This window comes from Ascidia mentula, chromosome 4, assembly GCF_947561715.1.
Source record: "Ascidia mentula chromosome 4, kaAscMent1.1, whole genome shotgun sequence".
In the NCBI taxonomy this organism is placed as follows: domain Eukaryota; kingdom Metazoa; phylum Chordata; class Ascidiacea; order Phlebobranchia; family Ascidiidae; genus Ascidia; species Ascidia mentula.
In genome coordinates, this window is record NC_138569.1 from 5842346 (window position 1) to 5864242 (window position 21897).

The 21897-nt window shown below is 44.8% G+C and overlaps 1 protein-coding gene across 3 annotated transcripts; it reads left to right on the top strand.

Annotated features, from left to right (window-relative positions):
* Positions 1-158: 158 nt before the first annotated feature.
* LOC145899087 (RNA-binding motif, single-stranded-interacting protein 1-like) lies at positions 159-21095 on the top strand. 3 transcript variants are annotated; one of them, XM_082987800.1, is made up of 12 exons: positions 159-278; positions 1986-2083; positions 12009-12194; positions 12407-12570; positions 15303-15361; positions 15815-15906; positions 16782-16939; positions 17653-17729; positions 19024-19168; positions 19612-19663; positions 19731-19793; positions 20144-21086. In XM_082987800.1, exons 2-12 carry the CDS (start codon positions 2057-2059, stop codon positions 20750-20752), a joined length of 1632 nt encoding a protein of 543 aa, XP_082843926.1. In that variant the 5' UTR covers positions 159-278; positions 1986-2056; the 3' UTR covers positions 20753-21086. The 3 variants fall into 3 exon arrangements, with proteins under 3 accessions (XP_082843926.1, XP_082843924.1, XP_082843925.1); XM_082987798.1 differs by lacking the exons at positions 159-278; positions 1986-2083 and adding an exon at positions 7231-7488 and having other exon boundaries at positions 20144-21095; XM_082987799.1 differs by lacking the exons at positions 159-278; positions 1986-2083 and adding an exon at positions 11025-11354 and having other exon boundaries at positions 20144-21084.
* The last annotated feature ends 802 nt before the right edge of the window (positions 21096-21897 follow it).

The window sequence follows — 21897 nt, forward strand, 5'->3', positions numbered from 1 at the left end:
AACTGCAGATGCAGGCCTAGCGATCACTGCAACTTATTTTATAATACTAAAAAAAGCAGTAGCTTTTTATACAGGATCAGCCTGGCTTATAAATCAGGAATATATAATTCGCCCCATGGGCATCTTCAGTTCCCATCCAGTGAATTATGTTTTTTTATAGGTGTGTGTTGGGTTGTAGTTTAGAATCCAGTGTAATTATCGCTTTTGTATATCTGTACAAAGTCAATTAACCACCAATAGCTGTGATATCTGTTACCCGATCCATCAATATTCTTAAGGTAAGTTATTAAAGCTATGAACAAACATATTGCTATCATGTGTTAGTGAGACATTCATGCCCTTGTGGAAGATATGATAAAAAATTTTAAATGCAGTACAAATGTGTGTCAGGGAGGTGGATACACAGTTTGTTCATATTAATGACAGTAAATGGCAACCTTATATTTAGGACAAAAGAGTAAGCTGTAATTAGTATGAAGACATATTTTGTTTGGACAAATAGTGTACCATAGGACAACAAACAGACAAATTAATCCCATGTTAGTTAATAGTTTTTACAGAAAAATAGTTTTTAATAAAATTACTGGTTGCCACCTATCAACTATATCTTATGACTTGAGTAGGGTGGCTGCATTGCCCAGACAGCAGCCAAGTTTAAAAGTTTCCAATGATGACATGACTCACACATAAGGAATTTATCTTGGCTGAAGCAGTTTTATAATCCAGATAACTGTGACATCCTAAATAAACTTATTGCAATAATTCGTATGCCCAGTGCTTTATGTTTATGAGATGATCTAACTGGTAAGATGCATTTTTGGTTTTACTTGAACTCAATAAAAACACACATGGGCGCATCATAAATATTCTGATATTAGTGCTGCTTCAGAAGGTAAACCATTGGTAACATTTCTTGCTAGTATATAGTGCCAACATTATGGCATTAAGGTTACTACTTCCTCTGCTATCTGTCTTGTAGACAGTGTGTACCTTCTTAAAGGTCATTGTACTGAATACCCTGTACTACAAGGCCTGTGGGGTGTTTAATATGAAGTCTAAGGGTCTGTATAAATATATTTTTGCTTTGGACAACAGTACAGAAAATACTGGTTAAAAATCCATCGAAAATTTAGGTCAAAAATTGTCAAGCACCAATACAAAGAGTTTTGAAAACTTATTCATTCCATAAACTTGTAGTAACTTGTTTCACGGATGTTGAATATAATATAGCTCTGTATCTTGATATATGTAATGGCACGGCAATGATGCACAATGTCGACTGTGTACTGTTAGCTTAGTATTATTAATTACACTGATGACAGTTAAAGCAGGATATCCTCATACACTAACCATCCTGTTACGATTAATAGTCACTATTTTTTTCCAACAAAATTTATATGTATGAAGTGTTTAAATGTTTTCCAATGTAAAGGATGTAGGTGGGCGGTAGCTGGTAAACACATAAACAGTAGCAGAAGTAATATATTAAATATTTTATCATGCTATCAATAAAGGTATCCAGTTCCCAAAAAATGTAAAAAAAAAGGAAATGTTGTGTGGAATTAACGTCAAATTTCGCAATTAGTTAGTGCCTGTATAGTAGTGTTGGTGTTGAAATAATGACACAGGAAGTAACTGTTGACATTGTGTGACTGCTACCTTAGGCCAATCAGGCAGCTTTTGGTAATTTCCATCCTTCTGGCGCAATTCATTCTCAAATTGTTGGCACCCAGTTGGCAATATTTTGGTTGACAATTTTTCCCATGTAATGTTATTGATAATCTTGATTTATGTAGTAGCAGACAGGCAAAATGTTGCTAATTAACCTTTTCAACACAATTTGTTACAGGTATGTAAGTAAATAAAGATTTAAAGCTCATGGGTAACTGAACAGCTTTTGCTTTGAATTTGAACTGTAAAACCTGTGTGCAATGAAAAAAAAACACACTACTATATCATTTAGTTTACAAGATCCTACTTTGCAGTTGCACCACCACTTCGACCGTGCCACAAATTTATTCTCCGGTTTTGATCCAGTGCCAACACAACACTTAAAATGCCTATTGCAACAATGCTCCAAAAGGTTTGTCAGTTGCATATTTATCTTGTATTATTAGCTACTCTTTGTTTCGCAGTTATTGTGTGTATGCTCTGTTTTGCCATAGAAATGAGTTCAGATGTTCCAATGTTATACGTTTCTTGATGTGTTTGTATTGTGGCCTGTACCAGGACTTCACAAACTTTCTTGTCCTGCAACCCCATTTTTAAAAAAACACAGCCCATTGATTGGTGGCATACACAATAATGATGAAAAAACAGTAAACATTCCATTTTAAAGATGTTATTTTTATTTTATGGGTCCAAACTTAGTTTTGACACCCTTTGTATCCCAAAGTTTGAGTAGCCCTGGTTCCAGGCTACATAATAGAGATCATTAAATACTGTTTCTCCAATAAAAAACATATGGTACAGTGTGAACATTTGCTCTGTATTGTAATCCTAAATGCACACACACACACATGTCATATTTTCCAACACAAATCAAAACCTGCACAGGGAAATGCACAATAATGGGAAATGCTTGAAGGCTTGATTGGAGTGACGCTGAGCCCATCTTTTAGCTGTTGTATGATGAGCATTCAATAGGCGCCCATTGTCTGTCTTCATTAAATGGATTTGTGGCCATTTGTCTGACAGTCAAACAAACTACTCAACAAAAGACAGAATCCACACTCGCAGAACAGAATGTGGATAAACCATCCACCAGATTACGCTGTCGGGCCGCCGGCACATGTATGGAATGTGCTTTTAATATTTCATCCTTCAAACCGCAGTATGTCAAGCATTTTAGGATTTCAAAATTTCCTTACATGTCTGTTAAGCGTTGGGTGTCTGTCTGTTCTGGCAATTTTACACCCGGCTGCCAAAAGATCTCTGTCGCTTATTTGACGTTTTATAGCACAGGCGTGTTAAACATTACCCGCGAACTGCTGCTGTTAGTGCTAAGCTGAATGCACAGGCCTGATGTTACGTTAAGTCACATTAACCTTTTGCTGTGTGTCACCTGTCTATTTTCAGGGTGAATTTTAAATTATTTAATATTGTTGTTTGAACCGCGACTGCGAAAGACTTTCGTCACAACATTATTCGTCATTTTTTCTGATCATTATTTATAAGGTTGTTGCGTATAATCAGCATCATGGCGAAATATTAAGTAAAAGGGGCCTTTCAGAGTTTACTAACAGACCCTCTATTCGCGTTTTTTGACCTACGTACGGAATTTTACATTGTTTTACTAGGTCAAATTCAAAAATATTTATTATCAAAGAAAATTTCTGTCGCCACTCAAGAAACAGTTTCGGCAACTACACGTATTTACATACTCCGCATGTACAATCGATATAACATGAACATGTCCTCGCCCTTATTGAAAACAGGCGGCTGTACGTTTTGGGTATAGTTTCGGTTTGATATGAGGCACAGTTTCCATTCTTAGCGACTTTCCGTTCGCTGGGGTTTTTTTTTCTCATGACGTTCATTGGCCAACACGTGAGTAAAGATAGTAAAAATAAACTTGCGCCACACATATGCGTTTCAACGATGCCCTGTCATGTGAAGGAAAGTTGTACGACGGCGTTGTACTTTGTGGTGATGTAAGTGCAACACCCGACCCCCAAAAATTGGCACCTTGTGTTGTTGAAATGTTTGCTCGTTCGCCGGTTCACCCGTTGTTTAACATGGCCCAGAGGCTTGGTTTTGTGTAATTTCGAGTCGAAACCCTCACTTCTCTGTTTGCACATTATTTACTCAAACAAATAACATTTGGCTACATTTCTTTGCATATTGCGTAAGGCGACATGTTTAACAACAGAAACGAAATACTGTTGAGCCACAGGAAACTGCTTGGGGCTACGCGCGTTTATGCCATTTTCCGTTAACGTGGGGTGCGCGTTTATGCAAATGGTGACGTTTATTCTGGCTCCGTACGATACCCGTGCGGTCGGTCCGGACAAGCCTCGAGGTTATATATACACAGGCAACAGTTTAACAGTCGTTAAACATCATCAGGTCTGTGTGTCTCGGCGATTTAACGAACTCGGCAGCACACTTGGCTGTAGCGACTCGCTTCGCTGTGGACCGTTGTTATCCTGAAGACAATCGAGTCACGTGACATTGAATACAGCCAATAGGGCTCGGGAATTATGGTGACGCATATAGTTAAGCCCGGGTTTGTCACGTTAAGGTCATTGTTCAGTGATCGCATCAGGTTTCTTGCGGTGCATTTTTTGTCTTAAGTGAGAGAGAGTGAAGATTGTAGAACATTATGTCAGGTATCCCAGGGACTAATCCAAGGGCATTAGTCTGGGTTCAAAAGTTTGCTTTGTAAATCAGCGTGACGTTTTCGCGTGTGTCAATTGTGTTTTCGAGCTTGCCTGAAAAGACAAAGAACAATACATTAGATCGAAACTATGTTAGTTCAACGCGCGAAAACTTTCTTCAAACGTTTTTCCATCATTTAACCGTCGTGACAAAGTAAGTCCATGTGGTCGTTGCACACGATATGTTGCTATTAAAAAGTTCACCGCTGCGTTGTTGGCGAGGGATTTAAAGCCTCTCGTAACACAATCCACCCTTTGGAACTCTATTTACATTGCACGGCCGACTGCAGATGCCTGTTTGTAGCCGGTGGGGCGATTCTCGCTAAATGGGAGACGCGTTTTGTCAAAATATAGTCCGGAAATTGTGTTGAACATCCAGCGCTGGGCGGGGTGATTATCTTGTCAATTCAACAGTGTCGCGTGCTTCCTTGAGGCGTGCACAATGTTTTATTGTTTCTATTCTGTTGAGGTCCCGTAGCAGAATTTATAGAAGCTCATTTAAAGGTTAGGTTCAATTTTTAAACTGGACGTGTATGATGTAAACCATGAAATTGTCAGCGTAGATTCTTTAGTTCTGTTTGTGGCGAACTTAGAATAAATAGTTGCCTTTGTAAAACGTTAAATGCCGACATTGGCACGCAAAGCCATAACCGTTGGCGTAACGCGATCAAACTGATGGGAGGCGCCTTGTTTATAAAACGGGTGGTTCTGTAAACAGTGGCCGGCTCAGAGGCCTTTCTTAGTATCAAGGAAGGGGCTTAGTGGTATTTATGCGGAAGACTGGCCACTTGTCGATCGTCTCAAAACGCCGCCCTTCTTCCGCGTATATTCCTTCCTCTGTCTTATTTTCATACTATACGCATGCAAAGCAACAGTAACGATAGACATGCACGTGATTTTTAAGTCAGGTTTGTAGTTGCGTGTTTCACGGTTTTTGCGTCTTCCTGTGTGTGCAGTAAGTACATCGCTTTTGTGTTGTTCCACGTGTTACGTCAGAGGTGGTGAAGTCGACTGCCAGCCCGTTGCTGTTTCCAATGTTCTTTCGGTTTCGGTCTGGATTGGATATTTTAGCTGCTTGGAGAAGTTGAAGTCTGACGCGAGGGCAGACAGCTAGTGTATTTGTGTAACGCATTCGGCATTTTTATGTAGCGCAAGTAATATTAGCAGTGTAATAATTACGTGATATAAGCACCTGAAAGGGGTGTCGAAATAGTCGCGTTTATTACACCTTGAAGTTTGTAACGTATAGGTCTGCTTTCGGATATGTGCAGTCAACGCCGCTTAATTCAAGTGGTCTACTATCCCTTTAGTCCGGGAGCCAAGTCAAAAACTGACCCAGATAAAAAGGCCATTTTATGGTCGGATTCACCGCAAGCATTCCACAACGCATACAGGGCGTCTATGCCAACACTAGTCTCCTCAACCACCCGCGTTCAGTGCAAACTCTTTACGTCATGCGCGATCTCTTTTATCGTCGCCAACGACCGTTGACGCGCTGTTTGTCTTCGCCGTAGTTGCTCGGTAACGTTTTTTGTGACGCCGAATCGCCCTCTTCTGAGCGTCGTGCGTCGGCTGACAAGGTAGGGTATCGGTGTCTTAACGCTCCTCGTGCGAAGGCGGTTTTGAATTTTACAGAAGGCCGATCAGTCAGGAACCGCGATGTCCGGTTGTGCGGGTGAGAAAAAACAGACAAGCAAGCTGGGCTGTACTTTCTAATATATGCAAAATATGCAAAGCTTGAGGGTTGATAGGTTATTGTGCTTGTTGTGGCGCGTGTTCGAAGAAGTTAGTAAAACCAACGCTGTAGTAAAAAGGTGCAGTGCGCCCTTTTCATTCAGTCTGTATAGTGACGTAATTTCGTGAATTTTAGCCTTTAAACATCGCAGCTTGAAGTTATGTAGCTGGGTGGAAATCCATAAGCAGCCTTATATACAGCGGCTCAGGCTTGGTGACCCCAAGCATCGATTTACGTTCTCGCAACAATCGTTTTATTGAGTCTGTATTCTGCGCGGCCACTTAGCTTGATGACACTGGCCTTACGAATTGTAATCCGGCGAGCTTGTAATAAATTTGCAAGCGTCGCTATGCGTTTGACCACGGAAATGGGAGCTCATTGGGCGGGCTGCCGAGTCGGTGCGAAGGATTAACTCGCAGGCGTCTTTATGTTGTCTACTGCAAACTTCCCCCGTTAAACAATGCCCCCACTCCTGTGCAGCTTGTGTCTTGCTTCCGCGACGAAGAAGGCTTTTATAAATGACTATAAGTGGCGAACGAGCGGTGTGTATGCAAAGATAGGCGCTTTGCTCTCCCGGGTGGAAGTAGCGACGCGGCCGTGATGTCACGCTTGGACCGGAGCCTGACTCACTTGGTGTTGCGGCCGTCCTCAACGGGGCCGGCCACTCAGTCAGGATGCGTGAAAATGCCCGTCCGGATGGCGCGTCAGGCCTTATTCGACGCTCCTGTGCACTGGAGGTTGGTTTAACGCGTAGGCCGGGCATTTCCATCGCTCCGATGCTGAACGCCCGTTCACTTAAGATTGAAATAACGCAAAATTCGTGCGCGTGTTTTATGAGTGGCGCGTTATGACACGTTTAAACATGCACGTTTTCCAAAAGGCCATAGACTGTAGAACGTGGAAGTGTATTGCATGTCAGTGCAGTTATGACCCCCAGACTAGCTTTAGCACATTAAAGGCTGAAGGAAAGAAGCTCCTATGTTTTGTGATACGTAAGCTAAATGGTCGACCTAGTTCAAACGAAATGTCAGCGGCTCAGTTTTCCTAGCCTAAAGGCTTTCGGTTTTAGCCGAACTGATGGTAGATTCGTTACTATTTGCTTGTGTTTGTAGACCAACCAACTGTGTTTGTATAGTATTTGCTTGCTTCACTTTAAGTTGTGTGATAAAGTTGACGCTTTGAATTCGGACGCTACGTTCCGATCACTGACCAGCCTCCAAAACTGCTCCCGTATACTGTATTGAGCCCGCACTAAAATTAACAAGACTTCCAAGTATGGCAACTCTAGCCCTCCGTGCTGACGTCACACCTCCCAACGCTTACTACTACGCTTCGCCAACCCAGGTCATTTATCCCCAACAGATGCATCCACAGGTGAGTGATTTGGTCGATTTTTTGCAGTCTCGATTGTTTTACCGTGAGTGTCTTCTGGAATCATCGCGTTTGCTTGAAAAGTTTGGAAAAGTCGAAGCTTTCGTTTCCGGTAGAGTTGCGCCAAGTTGAATTGATAGTTTCGTTCATGGTCATTGCACGTTTCAACGTTTTCAGTCTGTTTCAAAAGAAAATAGCACTCAGTGTAATTAGGGTTGACTTGGAATTGTGTTCTTCGGTTCGGGCTTTTACTGCTCGTGTTCGCTCTTGACTCAATATAACAAGTTTGCAGAGACGGTCATTCAAAGTGTCCGGCAAACCTGTTTTCACCAAGAATCAAATCCTTTGTGGAAATTGGCTGACATTATCCTCCACATAAGTAACTGCGTTTTTTACGTTAATTTTGTCACCGCGTTTCAACTACGGCAAACAATTAAACGTGTCCGGTTCAGTGGCTGGATCAGAAACCTTTAATCCAGCTTTCCCGCTGTATTCTGTGAAGCACTAGTAACGCGTGACGTGTAGATCACAGTATCACAGCAGGGATGTTGAATATAATCTTGTTTGTTCGATCACGATTAGCAGTTTATCCCCGCGCGGCGGAACAAATGTAAAACTTATCCAGCTACGGAAAGTTTTCGGGAAAAAGGCAGCGAGCGGAGTTGCATGAAATCGCGTAACGAGCTATTTGGGATACTCGATATCGACTTGGCAATTCGATTAGCAGCGATTTTTATGCATCGCGCGCGACAAGCTAAAAGCGCGGCCACCCGTGATCGATTGTCGAAACAAGATTTGATTTCGCAAATGGCCCGCCTTCTGAAGAATTACTGCTCCCGCTCAGTTTCTATATAGCCCTGCCATTTTCCTGCTTCGGCGGATACATCCTATTTGTGCGGTGACGTCGCCACCGATGGAGAGGACGGCGAAACGAAAAAAAAACTAGTTTGTTGACTCGAGGCCAAAGCCTCGGCGGATCTTAAGCTTTGAGAGCACTCGCGTTCAGAAAATAGCCCTTGTAAAAGCGTTCGTGGCGACGGATCTTTCTCAAGTGCGTTTCCGATAGTCCCTCTTCATTCGTTCTACATCATCCAGCCAGTCCAACCTTCCGCATGCCCGAAGCCACGTGACCTGCGGGTCAAATTGCCTGGCAAAACGGTTACTACTGTACGTTGTTGTGAAACAAGACGGGCGAGATATAAGGTTACGGCAGGGGCTCGTGCGCGCCGTATACAATGTATAGAGCGTGATAGTTCGCATTTAAACAGGCCTTGTCCCAGCACGTTCAAACCGATAGCAACTGCCCTCCCGTTTCGCGTAAAGTTTAAATCTGCCGTCGGGTTGTTGTGCTTAACGATCACAACGGGTACTTGTGATAGATTACTGGCAGTTATATGTACACGCCAGAGGTATAATGCGTAGTGAACATCCACAAGCGTGCGTTCGCCGCGTGCACGCCAATGCACGGACGGAAACAGCCATCCGCTTGCTGTGGCGCTGCTACAAAAACAGTGTCGGGGCATATTACGCTTCGACTGCATGAACGCCTTCCGTCGTGGTGCCGTATCGCACCCTGTATTCGGTGCTGTTATATTTTCGGTGAGTTGCGCTACAACCAAAGGGTCCCAGTGGGCTTGTGCGATTGTGCATTAGTGAAAGACCAGCGTAGCTTCGCGTCATTACGTTTGGGCGCCTGCCCAGATTTGCCCAGACGCGCGCATGCATTAATTAAACGCAAAGGCTATGTTTGGTCAAGTCGGAAGTCGGTCAGGGACCGCGTAGAAACTGGAGGCGGTTTCAGCATAACGGCCAGGTTTGTGGGCGACGGTTAGAACGCGTTTTTAAAAGCGCGCGGGAACACAGCGCGCGTTTAAATTGTTTTTTTTTATGCGGATTGGCACGGTAGAGAGATGCACGTTTCCGTCCATACAACGCGGCCTTCATCCTGTTGGACGAACAGAATCGTTTCAACCTGATGCGCGAATCGATGCACTGAGCCAGAACGGAAATCATAACCGTTTTTGTGTCACGGGGAGTCATATTCCATCCTATTGCGACCGGCTAAAGCGTTTGCCTTTTCGGTTATTGAGCTGAACCGTCTTCAGGCCTGAAGCAATAACATATACAGTTAAACGCTGTCCTGGGTTCGTCGGAAGCGCCGTGTTGATAGATCCCACGACCGACTCCATTGAAAATTGCCGCTCTGTGACGCAGTGTCGTTCTTAAACATGTTTTTTTACTAAGACGGTTGTTGTCAGTTTTCGGCTGTGTGAATCCGGCTTGCGACATAACGTAATAACGCGTGACTGGCCACTTGGCTGCATGCTTCCGTAGCTGAAAAGTGTGACCGGCGTGCGCAACTGTTTGGCGTGCAGTAGGGTTTTCGGAAAGTACGCGTTGGGGCGATTAGTTAAAGGGACCGCGTTTAAACCGTGAAAACCTCGTGTTGTGACTAACTGCTTAGGTAGCGCCGGTTCCGCCCATAGAGTTTTGCTCGCCTGGCTCACCTAATTAAGAGAATGGGGGCATTAATTGGGCTTCCTAATTCGGCATCGCTTGCTCGCCAAAGTGTCCAATCAACCGCCCTATGCCCCGACGAGCGTTGAGGGAAATGCCGAGCGGTCAATTATTTTTTGTTGTCGCTGGTCGTGTTTGTAGGCCGGCGAACTCCCACTGGAGATGGGCGGCGTTCAACAGGCGTCTGTTTTCATTGCGGTCGAGTTGCTGGCGCGTGAAATAAGATGTTTTACTGCGATTGGAAAACTCCTGCTCGCAAAAGCCGTCGCGACGCCAGGATTCGTTTATGGCTAGTTTTTTGGAGTGCACAAGAACTGTATTACCAATGGCGGCCGGCGACCCAGCTGCGTTGAATATTACTTGACAGCATTACGAGCCGTTGCAGCACCGAGGCGGGTTTAAATGCTGCCACTTGTCATCCTACAGCCAATGACGTAACGCGCCGCGTGGCCTTTTTTCCCTCGTCGCCGGTTCTCCATACTCTGTGTGAGTAGCAGGATCAGAGTGCGTTTTTCGCCTGAACGCCGCAATGGCAGCACGTAACGCCGGCGGTTCTGGCAATAGTAGGCGGCGCTCAAGGAAACGCAGCCCGGCGCAGTAAGCAGATATGGTGTAGGCTTGTTCCACTCAGCCCGGAAATAGTAGCATAGGTCTCTTTGTGCTGTTCAACCGCAGGCAGTGTTTGTATTATGATGTCTGTTGGACTGAGGCCGGCGCTTATATCGGGTAGATAGAGTCGTAAGGGCCTGACCCTGGACGAGCACAATTTAGTTGTTAACATGTTGACAGCTGAGTTTTGTACAATGAAGAAACATAACTACATGTTCTGTTTTAATTTAAATGTGTGCTTTGTTAACTTAAAGGCAGTTGCGGGTGCGACAGATCTGAATAGACAGGTTTCTGGTGGGCATAGTGCTCACATCGTGTACACGATAACAGGCGCCTTTTGTGGCCAGCAACAACCGTGAAACTGTCGCTCCAGGCATTGTTCTAATCACCGGCCTCTTTTGTGTCGCAGTGTATCCTTGTATCCAATTATTATCACCTGTATCAGTATTTAGCTGTACCCCCTGTAACATACATGACTTTGTATACCCGTGTAACCTGCATGAGACAGTAACCAGTTACCTTGTTAACCCCGAGGAACGAGTCGACCCATTCCTTTCGGAAGAGCATTCGAGTCAGTCGCCCGGTTTACACTGCTTTACGCTTGGTGCCCATTTTGCCCGAACTAATTACCCGGCGTTCTCAAAGCCAGACGCTCTGCTATCCCCCTGTGCATATTCTGTGGAAATTGATTTTTTATGACAACTGCAATGTACATCTGGGCAACCAACCCTGTTCCATACTGGGTAAGTGGTCTCCTGTTTCTGTTGGTTCGTCAGGTCTCCAAGTGGTCTGTGTAGTTTCCGACCCAACCGCGTTTGATATACGTCTAAGCCCATTCAACAGCAGAATGTGATGAGTGAAAGTTTTTATTATCGCGTTTTCAAGTTGACAGACGTTTGCCAGCGCTGGAAATGTGACGTTTTGAAAGTGAGACCGTTGGTGATATTTGGTTTTACGCCACCAGTATTTTTAGGCATTACATGGCTTTTAACGAAACCACTTGGGTTGTGCCCTGTCGCCTTTGCTTTAAAAGGCCGCAGTTGGCAATACCCATATCTCAACTTTGATGGCTGGGCAAATGTCAGCGTCTCAAAGCGTAGGCGGAGTCTGTGCTTCGTACGTGTTTTGTCATCGCTGGGGAGAACAGTCAAGACAGTTTGTCGAATTACAAAGTTACTTAACCCGAAAAGGGGACTTCTCCCAGTGTGTATTTGCGCTATGTGTGATCGTCGCGGAATGTTCAGTCCGCAAAGAGCGACCTTTGCTCAAACAGCACACATAACTTTGTTTGGCAAACGTCCGCCTTGCTTTTTGGTTCAGCGCAACGATAAACGTGACGCGCGCTGTTTATGTTTTGCCGCGTTTTGTTAACGATATTTTGGCTTGTTGTGTTGCAGCCCTACGCGCATCCAGCTGCGGCCGCCGCTCCGGTCAACCACGCTCGCAGTATGCCGCCCCCAAGCCCGTCCTCCGCCAGCAACACCTCATCTAATCAATCAACGAGCACCGGGAGCCCTGCGAGTGGTTCGGGAAGTCCGCACTACCTGCCGATTATGCCGCCCAACCAGCACATAATGCCTCAGGTAAACCATGCATCTTACACACACCTCACTCATGAGTGAGCCTTCTCCTTGCTCCACCTCGTCTGCCCATTTATGGTTTGGCGAATTACGCGATGTTTCGCGCCGACGTCCTCGCTTCGAGCGTTTTTGGCGAGCTTTTTGTCGCCTCAAAAGACTTTACATAGTATTGTGGCTCGGTAAGTAACTGTTTGTGTTTCTTTTGTATTCAACAGGCTATGAAACCTCACGGGAATCAACCACCGAACGACCACGTACACAGCAATGGCAACAACAACGGCAACGGCGGCGGAAGTGAACAGCTGAGCAAGACTAACCTGTACATTCGCGGCCTATCGGCCAACACATGCGACGCCGACCTCCAGGAGCTCTGTAAACAGTAAGCACACATACCCATGTAACTGGTCATCATGTTTCTGTGCGTTGTTATCATTAACTGCGTCGAGTAAAAGCGATCGCTGGATTCGACCCGTTCAGATGTCTATCTCCAGTGCTGACATTTTAAATGACCAGCATAGGTCGAAACGTTATACTGCGCCCGCGCCCTTTGACTGCGCTTTATTGCCAGCGCCCATCACCGTCGACAGCCGCTATCGACGTTTTGATTTGGTGTGCTGTTGGCCGCCCTCGATGATGTCACTCGATGTGGCGCAGCGGCTCCTATGCGGGCTTGCACTGGCGCTGCCGCTATGCCTGCATTGCATAAACGTGCCGGCCGGCTCCGTTTGTATTCCCGGAAGGCGTTCGTTGCCCCGGGGCGAGCCGAGCGTGTAATGTTTAGATTCAAGTTGCGCTGTTGCCTCGGCAACGCCGTCTCGCGCGCTTGGTTAGTGCAGATCCATGTCACGTGAAACCGACGTAGATACTATATGTGGCAGCACAGCCCAACGTTCAATATTTGTTCCAAACGGCAGGTATCGTGTTACGAATGTCTTGCGGCTGAGAGTTGAGCACGTGATGCGCCTACGTAAGCCATCCTGAATAGATCGTGATCCCGTCGGCTTGCGAACTTGCCATTACTCAATTCTCGCGCTCAATCGCTTGGCCGACCAACCATTAAAATGGGATTTCGACGATTCAAACCGAACGGCTCCGAGCCGCGCGTTACCAGCTCATGTAAACAGGAAAAGTTCGTATTTTCGGGCAGAATGCAGGAAACGACGCGCTCACCCGGAACCACGATCAGAAATTCAGCTTCTTCGTATTGTTTGTGGTTGTGGGCATTTTCTTCAATTGTCGCTTTTATTCGGTTTAAAGCAGTTTGCTTTGCCCGACGTTAATCCTCGCTTGCTTAGTAAGTTAATATCTGCACCAAAGACGAGCATTAAAATTACGAGAACTCGCAATTTTGCCACGTCAGACACTTGCGTATTACACAGTATAACTTTATATGTGGGATATCTAATCGAACCTTTCAATGCAAAAGGTTTGAAAGACCTTTCTCAAAGCAGGGTGCTGCAGCAGTGGTGATCCTTCTACTGCCCCTTGAACCAACGTCACTAGGCACTGACCTTACGAGTTAATGCATCTACTGGAGTCGTAAATCCACCCGCTGTTCTCTTGGAGTTGGGCCTCCCTAGCGAGCTTGTCGCGGTTCATTTTGGGTTTATTGTTTCGAACAGCTTTAATCTCTTTGAACGCGAATGCCCGCACACAACAATACCGCGATACTGTCGTGTACCATGGCGCGTGGTAGTTAAATTTAGAAGCGATAAAAGGTGAAGCATTTGGCCTTCAGCTTTGTTCGCGCCTCTATTGTCAACCACTGGCGCATAGGCCAAACCAAAGGGCGTTACCTGATGCAGCGGGCAAAGAATCGCCACCGAAACGGTTGTGGGCTTGCCGCTGTCCACTCGCAAAACCGCACCTGCGATTGCGCCCAACCCACTGAATCTTGAAGCCGATGATCAGATTTTGTCGTACGCTCGGTACGTTTCAATGGGCTCAATTGTGGAAGACCGACTCACAACCCGGCATTATCGGCGCATTCCATTCAACGTCAGTCAGCGCGTTCAAGCGTAACGAGCCGGCCACGTCACCGCTGCGTGACCGCGCGATCGTCATTGGCAGGGCCCCGTTAAAGTGCGGCAGCGGGTGCTAAAATTAAACGTCGGCTAACGTCAACCCCCTTTCTCCACTCCAATTAATTGTGTGCGTTAATTTACCCCCGACATAGTGCGTTAACCCTATAACAGTTGGTCTTTGAAGCTACAGGAGTTATGATTCCTATCCCCGCGTTCTGTTGGAATCACTACAGAAACCGTGTCTGTGTCTATAACCGCATAATTGTGTGTAACGCAGCTCTGTATGCCATCAGACAGAAACCCAGACAGTCACGGAGTCCTGCGGGTTGTCGGTTCAACACCGTGTTCATCAATGTACAGGATTTGTTTTGTCGTTTTACACTTTGCATTCTACACCGCTCATATTATCTGCAAGGAAACTGCGTACATGTGAAAACCCGGTTCTCGCGTGGTTCTCAAGCGTCGCCCACACAGCAGATGCTCTGTTTACGTACACCGGCCGAATCACAGTTGTCATTTCCGATGTTGTGAAGACCTTAGCCGTTCTCACCAGTGGTTCTTTGTCCAAACTAGCACAGCCAACGCATTAGCGCTTCCAGTGCTGTGGATTAACAGAAGCGTGTTAAGTTGCGCGACAGGTTCACATACTTTGCCTGTAGTGCCAGCTTCCCTGCGTTGTACCCTTTGCTCTTGCGTTCGAGGAGAAAATGACAAAGCTAGGTCGTTCGTCCTGTTTATACGAAGAGCAAGGTTCGTGAAAAGCACTGCGGGGTTGTGTTAGGAGTATTGCTAATAATAGGAGTTTGGGTTTTCGATCCAACGCGTTACATCAGCACGACTCTTATACAGTCATGCGAACCTAGGGATGGTAATGACCGCCCGCTTCTGTGACAGCAGATGATTCCTTACGAGACAGTCGGCCATCAATTATTCACGTTCCGCTGTTTTGTGCGCGACAGTCGAGTATAAACCTTTCGCGTCTAGAACTTTCTTTCTGTGAAACGCGCGACTCGAATTGCGTCACCCTGGGACGTGCGGCTAATTACTGGTTTCGATAATTGACCTTCTTCATTTGCTGCCTTTTCAGTTTCGGCAAGATCGTGTCCACCAAGGCGATCATCGACCCGGCAACAAACTTATGCAAAGGTAAGACCGCGTTTTCTCCAGTCTTACATTTATGCATGTATGATATCGCCACGGCGTGAAGTCAAATTGCTTCCGTTGCTCCGGAGCTATTTAAATTACCGAGGGTTCGCTTGTGCATATTATCATCTCACATAGCGGAAAATGTAAACTACCGCCACCAAAAGAACTGGATAGCTTTTGCCGAGAAATTTTACCACCCAAGACATAAACTGTACGTACGTGTCCTGTTGATAAATTTGAGTGCCGTGATATACCCAACATACCCATATACAAACCGTCATATACCAACAAAAGACTCCCTAAAACAATTGTCCTCACGAGCTGCTGAACATGAGCAATGACCTTTAGAAACACGACCCGCTCCCCATGTCATTCGATCGCTTACTTTGCCCTACATGATTCGAAAGCATCCGCCATCTACCCCAATATTAATGTATTTGGCTTTCTGTGCAGGATATGGCTTTGTTGACTTTGACCGCTTCGACTCGGCACACTTTGCAGTGCAGCAGCTCAAGAACAAGGGGATTCAGGCGCAAATGGCCAAGGTAAATTTTACTGGAACGTAAAGTTAACGCGTTAACCGGAACAGATCTAAAATGTTGCTACCGAAGTGTAAGTTGTTTAATACAAGACCTGTTGTATTTTTGCATTTGTCTCCTAATTTTTGGTATCGTTGTTAACTGCTACATCAATACAAACTTGATATTAACGTAAAAATGCATTTTTATTTGATGAATTATCTGAACCAACGCACCCAGAATCCAAAACTACTCGCGTACAAACGCTACCAATACTTGCATGGTATTTGTATTTTCCGCTCATTTAAAGCGTCATGTTTTGCTCCGGCGTATAGACCCCAGTACCAATTGTTTAGCCAGCTGTTGTTTCTTCTTATCTTCGCCTGTCGTGGTCTCGCTTCTCTTTGTTTAAACGCGCAACGCCCATTTCCCGTATTATTCCCGGTAGAGACTGCCTTGTTTCGCTATTTCGCATCGGCGTGTTATCGTCGACGCAACCTTGCTTGACGGTTGTGGTGGTAACGAGAGTGGCCGCCTCAAAATTTTAGACGAGCTTTTTTCTTGCGATCCTGCGTTGGCTATAAACACATTAATGATCACAAACCACTGAAATGTAAAGCGTTTGGTTTCTTGTTACAAAACCCAGAGTCATTCCAACGTGTACTGAGCCACGAAAGTAGACATGCCGCAAACACTTAAACTTAATGAACCAAGCTTGTAATTAAGTGTTCTAGTATCGATTTTTTTAACCTAGGCATCATATGTTGCAACATTTCTTTAGTTTTCGAAAAACAATCGCGTGTTTTTGAAGCAAGTACACTTGAGAAAAGGCGTCAAAGAACAAAGATTTTCCCTAGGTTGTGTCAACTTTTTTCAAAACGTGACTCTTTTTTCCTTCGCAGCAACAGGAACAAGACCCGACCAACCTGTATATTTCCAACCTGCCGAAGAACATTAACGAACACGAACTCGAGAACATGCTCTCGCCGTACGGTCAGGTGATCTCGACGAGAATCCTACGCGATCACGCGGGCGTCAGCAAAGGAGTTGGTTTCGCGAGGTAAGTTGTACACGTCTCTCTATTTATCCCACGAGTGTTTGTTATGCGGCGTGTCTAAATCCCATGAACGCAAACACGGACTGGGGGTCCACGCTCTACATGGTAGAGTTTGGGGATTACAGGCATTCCTTAGATAGGCAGGTATACCCGGGCCATGCTTTGAGCTATGGTGTGGGGGCATGCTACTTGTTTACTTGCCTTGCCTTGCCCTATGGAATCAACATGTTCTTGTCGTGTTATTGCGAATATCTCATCATCGACCTCTTTTAACCTTATTCGTATCAGTCGTGAGTCTTAAAATCTTGATTTCTTATTGAACACCAAACTATATGGTATTGGTGGGATGATCTGTTTTAACGGGTAGAATACATATTTATTTCCTTGCTTTTTTAAGCGATAATGATAAGATCACGAAATTTATTTTGGGAAAATTGGCATCAGTTTCATTTTGCGGCCTGCGAACTGCATGTTTATACTGGCGTTCCAAATCACCACATTTCATACTAAATTTGGTGATTTTGAACGCCAGTATTAACATGGTTAAAGTAAGTTCTTTATGTAACAAACTTCACCGCATCCATCCCACTTCTTGAAAAATACATCACCGCGTATAGGTGGGCAAAGGCGCAGCCAGTCTAACACGTAACATCTCGATTGTGCGGTTCCACACATAAAAATTCCCTTGTTACATTCCGCTTCTTGTTTGCTCGCAGAATGGAATCCAAAGAAAAGTGCGAACAGATCATCGCCAAATTCAACGGGAAATACCTACACTCTGTGTCCGGCGGAAGTGAGTAACTGTTACTGTTCTTGCTCTCTTCGGGGCACCGATCTTGCGGCGTCCTGGCGCTGCTGCGTCGATGGATTGATTGCGAATTTCCTTCCTTGAGCTTGAAATTTATAAATAGATCGCTTTGTGTGCAACCGGCTTTTATCGGCCCCCGGCTTGTTGCACATGGGTAGCGCATTCCCTATAAGGATCGTTCCGTTTGTCCAATTTTGTTCCGTTTGGCTGGTGACTTGGGTGGTAGATATTAAAAGTTCATGTGCTTCGTAAAACCAGCGTGTAACGTTCAGATTATATTTTAATAACCACATGGGATGATTGGATGCTTTAGTTACTTTTCACCTAGGGCAAGCCTCGTATTGTTCCGACCAACCTAATTCGTTTTGTGACTGCGTGCTATCTGTCCCCACATCCAGGGGCTTGACCGACACTTCCCGAGGGACCAGCGATTCATAAAAAGCGCTTTGTACCCGTGTTTTCCGCGCCACTAATAGACAATATACAACAAAAATAGTACAGTGAACCAAATGAAAGCGAATCTGCCACCTCCACCAAACCCACAAAAGTATTTACGTCATTTCTAAGCCGTCATATTAAGCCCTCCGAGCCAACAACGGACACGCCCTGATATGAGCAAACATTCCCATCCTCTTTTGTGTTTACCCTCGTAGATAAAACTGTATCGGACGACATAAAGAACTTCTTTCTCATTTCCCAGCCAGTGTTTTCGAATCTTTTTTCGACAGCAACGCAATACAAAAAGCACTTTCGATTTTTTGCCGGCGGATCATAGGCCATCGTGTGTGTGTTTAACAACGGCCTTTGGTCGCAGACCTTCTTTGCGAAGATTCCACTCAATAGTCACGTTTAATTTCCGCGAACAATAGGGTTATACCTGCCAGGCAGCTTAATTTTGAAGTGAGTTTCTTTTTTCTCCACTTTTTCAACACAAATACCAAGACGTGATATTTCCGTAAACATTAAACCATGGCAATATATACGCACCTATTTCGAATCTTTTAGGTTTGCTAGGAAGTGTTTCATAGTGACTTTAGATTCACTGATGTAGAATATTAACTTTCTGTGCAAGCTTGAACAATTCATATTCGAATTAAACTTAAAACGGCTTATTCTAATATCCTAAATTATATAAGATAGTATATAGTTCCCGAGACCAGAAAGAACTGTGGTCAACAGGAAGACCGATACATCAGTCAATAAAACTTACTTTTGATTTTCTTAATTGATGTAGCGATGTATCAAGTTTTACTGTAACTAACATTTCGCTACTTCACAGCTCAGCCGACAGAACCGCTGCTTTGTAAATTCGCCGACGGCGGCCCGAAAAAGAACAAAAACCACCAGAAATTTTTGAACGGCGGACGTACTTGGAGGGATGGAGATATGCAGTACGCCTATGATATCCCGCCTATGCACAACGGGTAAGTGAGGGCGAACCCCTTGTTGTTTATGTGATCGTGAATAATTTATTTCCTCGTGTGTCAATTTCTTCTGCTCCTTGCGCACACTAACTGATGCCCAAGAGCAATAACATGACTTTAATATCAAGTATATCAACTTGAAGACAGGCTTGCCAAAAATGGTTCGGATTTTAGTGTTACCATTTACACAGTGATAATACTAAAAAAATTATGGCTTTGTATGACTTTCAGACTAGTTGAAACGTGTGTAGTTGAAGCTAATCGATAAATGCAAAATTTAATCATTTCTAATCAACGAATAAACTTTGCCAATTCCGATGGAAATTCAGATAATACACAAGCACACAGCTCACCCGATATTCAAAACTTAACATTCGATTTAATATATTCTTCATTATAACGCCGCAAATTATTTTGCTAAATCTCTTCCCATTGCTTCACAGAATACCACCTAACAGATTGATGGTGCAACCCCTGCCAAACCCTCCCTACCAGGTGTGTACTGCACGTTAAAACCTCTGTACTAGATGTTAACAGTGATTAAAACTACTCTTTTACGCAGATACCTGGAGCTCCGATGTGGGTACAGCCCCAGTCATACGTGGTACAACCGCCTGTGGCTCCGGTAAGCAAAGAGAATGTGTGGTTTTTAATGTGCGCGTCAACCAAGTGGTCTGGCAAGTTTTTCTGCCCGATCAGCACGTTCCACTTGGTTACAAAGGCCGCGGGTAGAATTGTGCTGCATTCCAATAAACTATTGTTAGATTGATGTAAAAAGATGTGCTTTCCAGTCGCTTTGCCTCCAATTAAAATTCACGTATTAATCAACAACGTTACATGTTGCCATGTGTTCAAAATAGTCTGGTTTGGAATTTGATCAACTGACGCAATTCTTCTGACTCAAACTAATTTCCTAACATTCCCAACCTAATATACTTATCAATTCCTCACACATCCACTTTGTTTGTCTCACAGGGCGGCGTGATCCCTGCAGTTGACCCGTCCATGCACCCAATGCATCCGGGCATGATTCCACAGCTCAACCAGATCACGGCACAGATGAACCAGCTCCAGTTAACTCCCCATCCCGCCGCCACCGCTGCGCCGGTAAATATGTCTGCCTCCTTCGACAGTGGCCTTGGCAGCCTCCCGCCCACCCCGAGAACGCAGTGCGAAGTCAGATGCGAGGGTCTCGAAGGGCGTGACAATCAGTTGCCACAGCAACAGCATCAGCATCCAGTTGGTCCTCGAGACGTCCAAGACAGCTTACAATGCGTAGTGGTGGATAGCTACCCTGGACCTGTGGTACCATACGCTCCAGTTAACGCAGCTCATGGCAGTGGTGTTGTGGCTTACAGTTTATGTAACGACGCTAGCTGTTTTGAGTCGGCAGGTCTGGCAGTCAATAGTGGGATAGCAGGCGTTCCTCAAGAGGAAAGCTTTGCAGGACAAACTGTTATTGTTCCTGGTAGTTCGCAAGTGTGCAAATGTGGTTGCTATTCAGTGTTACCATTGTCGTGCAGTTGCAGCGGAAGCCTTGTAGTGAACCCGACCGCTTCTTATCAGTGCGCGTTTCAGGCTTAGATACTTGCCTGCGGGTATTGCAATCACAGTAACTTGTTGGTTTTCAAAATTGCATTTTTAGTTGTTCGATGAAATTCAATGCGTTCGCCAAAATGAAATATCTCTAGGTTAAATTTTGTTTATTTATATTTTTTCTCGTTTTAGTTGCATTGCATTTACTGCCGTAAACTTTTACAAATATATACTTGAGTTCTTCAGTAAAAGCACAGTCTCAGTATAGTCAGCAGGAGTTGTGTGGCTCGCTACATGCAAAGATACTTTTTTACAAGAAAAACTTTTACCAGCAGTTCACAGGTTAATGTACCAACAGTCGAAATCTCTCCAATAGGCAGCTGCGTTTGCCAGGAAACCCCACTTCAGTGCAGAAAAAGTGGTAATCGCAGGCGGCGCGCGGAAATTTCGAACCTTTTAGCCTTACAATTGTCCTGTTTGTTTCAGTTCGTGCCAAGCACCGTCGGACCACCGTTGATACCTCATTACACGACTGCTCACTCCGTTCCAATGCAGGTAAAGGCCGCTTTTGCATGCGCCGGATTTGGTGTCGTATTCAGGAAATAATTAGTGGCCTTGGTGCCCTGCGTATGTGTTACTAATAAAAGTAATCCGTTTAAGTTTCTCCCTCAAACTCCTAAAACATTTTTTCGCAAGTCGTGCTTTTTCCCTGGCACGTAAGTTCCTAAAGAGCTTAATCCAGTAATTGTTTGCAGCAGGTACCTGACGTCATGCCAAACAACGAACAAAGCCTACCGGACAGCGTTACTCCTGCCAACGAGGAGCCGACCGTCGAGCAGTAGCAAAATCTTACTTTGGTGAGTTCACTAAAGTGCGCAAGACCGAACGTTTTGTAAATGACAACAGCTATTTTATATCCTGATCTTCCACTTGTGTAATGTAATCAGTGGCGTTTATGTTAAGACCTCCGTTTCGCTGGCTGAGCACTATTTGTTCAATTTCATTACCACATTTTTTTTTATTTTCACAGACAAAAAAGAAAAATATCTGCTCAATTGATCGTTGTTGGTGACATATGGCGGTCGTTAACCGCGATTTGACAGTCGCTGTTGCCACAGCAACAAATTCAAACTGAAAAACCGTCCTTTTTGTTCACTGCTGTTCTGCTCATCAACCTGCAAAACCAGCTTGGA

Bases quoted from the DNA above. Each gene is read 5' to 3' on its own strand.
- LOC145899087 (XM_082987798.1), top strand. From the start codon at position 7,390: ATGGCAACTCTAGCCCTCCGTGCTGACGTCACACCTCCCAACGCTTAC. The intron at 7,489-12,008 runs GTGAGTGATTTG...GTTGTGTTGCAG, and splicing joins CCCAACAGATGCATCCACAG to CCCTACGCGCATCCAGCTGC. The intron at 16,940-17,652 runs GTAAGTTGTACA...GTTTGCTCGCAG, and splicing joins AAAGGAGTTGGTTTCGCGAG to AATGGAATCCAAAGAAAAGT.